This window comes from Penaeus vannamei, chromosome 19, assembly GCF_042767895.1.
Source record: "Penaeus vannamei isolate JL-2024 chromosome 19, ASM4276789v1, whole genome shotgun sequence".
In the NCBI taxonomy this organism is placed as follows: Eukaryota; Metazoa; Arthropoda; class Malacostraca; order Decapoda; family Penaeidae; genus Penaeus; species Penaeus vannamei.
In genome coordinates, this window is record NC_091567.1 from 19,426,334 (window position 1) to 19,431,115 (window position 4,782).

The following is a 4,782-nucleotide window of genomic DNA, read 5'->3' on the forward strand; positions in this document are numbered from 1 at the left end:
CCCAGTTTGGTTCCTGGTGAATCAGATGGTGAGCTTTCAGAAAGCACTCCTAATATTTGCAACAGAACCATATATGGAGGTTCATTATCTTCTGAAGATGCACCAGCTTTTGAGATCAAGAGAGAAGAACCATTAAAAATGTTTCCATTTAAAATTAAACCAGATGTGGCTTATTACATGTCATCATGCAGTGGTGATGAGATGGGAGATGACAGGAGTGATTATTACGAAAATCAGAGAAATCAGAAGTCTTTGGCGTTGTCTTTATCTCGCAGCGAGCCAAACCTGCTTCAGAGACTACCCTCAGTACAAGAGCCCAAAGATTCACATACATATGCAAGCCATTTTGTCCAGTTTGTGCACAATGTGGAAAATCCTGCCAAAGTCTGCAGCTGTGAATCTCACAGCCACAGGTCCTCAGACTCTGGCCTTGCAGATGTTTTACACCACTTGGAATGTTGTCCATTAAGAAGTGAAACTCCAGGGTTAGGGCGAGGATCTAGTATATCTCGCTGCTCCCATTCCTCCCAGTTTTCCAGCATTAAGTCTCCAAGAAGCATATCTTCTTGCCAGATACGTCCCATCACTCCAGACTGTGGAGTGGACAGTGACAGCCTCCTCCTCTCACCCATGATGACACCTCGCACCTCTGCCCCAGTGACATATTCAATGGATTCATTTTCCTCCCTTCCAGACTCAGTCACTTTACATCACTCAACTTCAGCACAAGACCTGTTATGCTCAAGATTTTCAGAATCCACAAATGATGAATCAGTTTTTCGGTCAGGATTATATGCACACTGGTGGATGAAGGCCAGTGTTTGCCCAAAGGTGTTACAACTAGAAAAATCTAAAAGAGATTATTTGAGGTTCTGTAGTGAAAAGAAGCCTGAAGTACCACCAAAGCCCAAATTCTTGAAGCCTTCATATCACACCCGTAGAGTGGGGGCTCTGACTAGACCTGCTGCTAGGTCAGCTGCTACACAGACTAACTTTGGTAATGTCCATTCCTTAACCAAGATATGTAGATCTGTACCAAATACCAGTCATGGAGTTGCTAAAAGTGAAGAGCCTAAGCCAAAAGAAGCACAGTCAGTGAGACCTAAGCAGAAGATATCGTCAACACACCTCAGCCCTCAGAGTTCAGTCAGCATCTCTCGTGATCGAAGTTTTGAGTCTCAAGCATCCCAAGTCTCTCAGGTAACAGTAATACCAAGACTGGCAAGTCAAAGGGAAAACACATTCTCTGAAGTGCAGACAAATCAGCTGACATTACCCCAATTCAGCCTCACCACACCCAAGATACAGTCAAATAATTCACAGGAGTCAAGTGTGACAAGTGGAACTTCACGTACAGAGCTATCAAGTCTCCATAGTTTCAGTGAATCTTGTGATAGAGATGGTGATCCCCCACACATTCGTGATTCCTCTGAAGGCTTAGATGTTGACTTCCGACGTAGAGCTTCCTCCCATTCCTTGCATGTTGGTACTGGTTCTTCAGAAGCATTCAGATCCACATTGTATTGCCAGCTTCAGCCTTTCTCACAAACTAGTGATCAGCAGGGCATCGAAGTTCAATTACCAGTCCCCACGGCATCGGCTACCGGATTTGTCAGGGAGGGAGATGATGTTGCCAAACCTAGCCTTCCTCCGAAACCCTCCCACCTTCAGACATGGCCTATCCAGCGGTCCAAGAGTCTTCCAAAACTCCCCCTGTCGACCATCTCTATCCACAGCCAAAGCAAGGTATCTTGGGTGAGGTTATCTGCAGGTCCCGTGATGATAGTCTCATTCAGTATTTTTCTTGCATAATATTTAAGTAATGATTTTTTCATTTTTCTTTTATCTTAATGTGACATAGAAATGAGATCTATCATCTTTTGTAGATATCAATATTGCTTTACATACCATATTCTCTACAATGTCAGTATATTTGTTTTTATAGAAATTTCTCTTGTTCTGTACACTTCTTTGTACTACAGCCATTTTATTGTGAATAAAGATTGCTTTTGTACAGTAAGTACTATTTGGTCATTGCTGATGCAGTCATTATCAGTATTAATATGCTAGGAAGACCTTTGTTGATAATTCTCTTCCTCATCTCAGGAATACTCCAGCTAGGTGTACCTTGGCTGCTCTTGTTGTATTTTGTCTGCTTGAAGGGCAGCAACTCTTTTCACTTGTCTTTGAGGTAAACCTTTCCACAAAGCAGTGTAGATGGTGCTGTTTTGAGTGTTACCAGACTCACACAAAACTACAAGAGTTTAAACAGTGAAGCTCTGAACATATACCTCTTCTCTGCTACAACAGATATTTGGCAGACATCTTTTACAGATGCAAAATTTATCTGTATATTAAGACTTTCAAATGTGTGTTAGATCAGACTTTGTCTTTACTGTTGCAGCTCTTGTGATGATGAATTTCCAAGTTTCTTATGATTGGCAAATTCTGACATACATTGATACATCAGATGTCTTAGCCAGGAAAAATTAAGCCTGGCGGTAAGATTGGATTTTTTATTAACACCGTAAACAGTAGTTCAGTGAGTGAATTTATTGTTGATGTTGATATTAACTTGATTTGCATTTCAATTTTTTTTCAGTTATTGACAAGCAATTTTCAAAATGGCAAAGAGTATTATTATTATTACTTTCTCATTTTGTATGGAGCAAGTTAAAACATGAAATTGGAAATACCTTTAGAATACCATAAACCACTTTACACATTTGACAAGACAAAAGCCAATCCTTTGCTCCTAAAAAAGGAAATAGTGAAGTCCTTTTCTGTTTTTCTCCTTTTTCTCTCTTTTTTGGGTGAACCTGCAGATAAATGCTAGATACCTTGCTTTTGTAATGCTGATATCTGTTGATATTTTTATAGTTTTTTGCATGTGATAAATATGATTTTAAGCTTACTTGTATTACATTATCCAAATAAATGCTGGTAGAGTTTCCTGGTCTTCATGTAGTATGAGCATTAATCCTCTATAGCATATTATTAGTAGTAGTTTGACAAACATCAGCACTGAAGTATATGGCTGTTGTGAGTATATTATTCATATTTTCATATTGTTGAAGTAATTTTCTCATACAGTGTATTATTAGGTTAAGAAAATATCTTGAACAGTGTAATTCTCCACCATTTAATTACAGCAAAACTCAGTACCAGTTCTTGATTTTTGTTACATGGTTGATATTGAGAATATACATACCCTTTTTATAGATGCTGTTTTTACAAAAGTGGCATAATGTTCATAGTCACATTTAAAACATCTTTAGATATATTATTATTATTATTTTTTTTTTTTTTCATTAATCCATTGGGCCCTGGTGCTTTAGTGCCAGCACTTGCCCCAAAATCCAGGCAGTAGGCTTACTTGAGTGGCAACTCACTGGTGTGTGTGTGGCTTGTAGGTCTGGCCCACATGAATACTCCTGTGCAGTGTTAAGGGGAAGAGTCGTCAGTACGGTTCACAAATTATGATTTTTTCAAACTTTGTGTGTGGATACATGACCACGTGACGCACCCAGGGCGCCGGTTGCCAGATGCGTAACGCACTCCTTTCCGCAGTTTAAAGGTCTGGGGTATTTAAATGCGCTTGTGCTGCCACACCACTTTTTGCTTCATGCTTTGCTTTTCTTGTATTTTCAGCGTTTTTTTGGCTGTTTTTGCGAATTTCTTTGGTATGATACTGCTGTACGATAGTTTAGGCTGCGTTCAGCAGACAGGCAGCAGCAGCAAGGACGGGAGAACAATGCGATTGATAAAATTTTCGGGAGTACACGTTTTGTTTTCAACCTGTTGAAAACCTAACAATATGTCATTTATATATCAGAAATGCATAATATACAATTTATTATGTATTATGATGTGTAAATGACAGAGGGAACAGGACCCTTGACATCTGAAAGTATACTTTTCAGAGAACACTCCCACCTAACCTAACCTAATCTTGACTTAAAGATGACCTAAAATTACCTGAACAAGGCCTGACCCTCTACCACAGGACTCATATTAAAGGCCAAGGAATTGTCTAAGTAGATATTCACATTTGGTAATCATTGGTATGACCTTTATGTTGTAATGACGATGAATGACAAAAACTGCCATTTTCTCAAAATCATATTTTCACGCATGATAGTAAGGTTAACTTTGTATGTAATTACGCAATTTTAATAATTCTTGTTGCAAAATGATCGTCCAGTCCTTATCTACTAACTGTAGCAAAGTCATGCAATATTTCTACCAAATATATTTTTTACTGAAAAAATAATGGCGATTTTCGGACAAAAAAAAGGCGCTTTTTTTACAAGGTAACTGAAACATTGTCATTTCAGATAGATTTACATAAATGCTACATTTGGTACTCCTATTTGTTGACCAACTCTGGTCAGAAGGAAACTGCAGTACTATTCACTATAAGGAAACCATCCCATAATTTTTGAATTCTATCATCTTGTTCTTTTTTTTCTTTTTTTTTAATGCGCAAAAATTTACGCAGCTTTTTTAATCAAATTTCTTGTATACAAGCATCATATACCCATGCACTTTGTGTAAAAAAATTATTGACCTAGCTAAAAAACTAAAGTAAGCAGGATCGGATAACGAATTTCGCGATCGTACCAACGACTCTTCCCCTTAAGACTCCTTAAAGTCCCTTTGCAATGTTATTATCTCTTTCTGCATAAGCATTTCTTTTTGTTATTTTCTAATGCTGATATTTGATATGCTCCATCATCTCTTTATGCACTACAATTTTGTGTGCAGTAATGAAAATAATAA

The 4,782-nt window shown here is 38.1% G+C and overlaps 1 protein-coding gene across 1 annotated transcript in view; it reads left to right on the forward strand.

The window, feature by feature from the left end:
• The window catches only part of RtGEF (Rho-type guanine nucleotide exchange factor), a 37,194-nt gene extending 34,949 nt beyond the window's left edge, over positions 1–2,245 (forward strand). Inside the window, exons 5-6 of the mRNA XM_070133590.1 lie at positions 1–1,746; positions 2,107–2,245. The exon at positions 1–1,746 is cut by the window's left edge and continues 1,451 nt beyond it. Coding sequence (XP_069989691.1) covers positions 1–1,746; positions 2,107–2,121 — 1,761 coding nt within the window. The 3' untranslated portion in view covers positions 2,122–2,245. The remainder of the gene's footprint in view (positions 1,747–2,106) is intronic.
• The last annotated feature ends 2,537 nt before the right edge of the window (positions 2,246–4,782 follow it).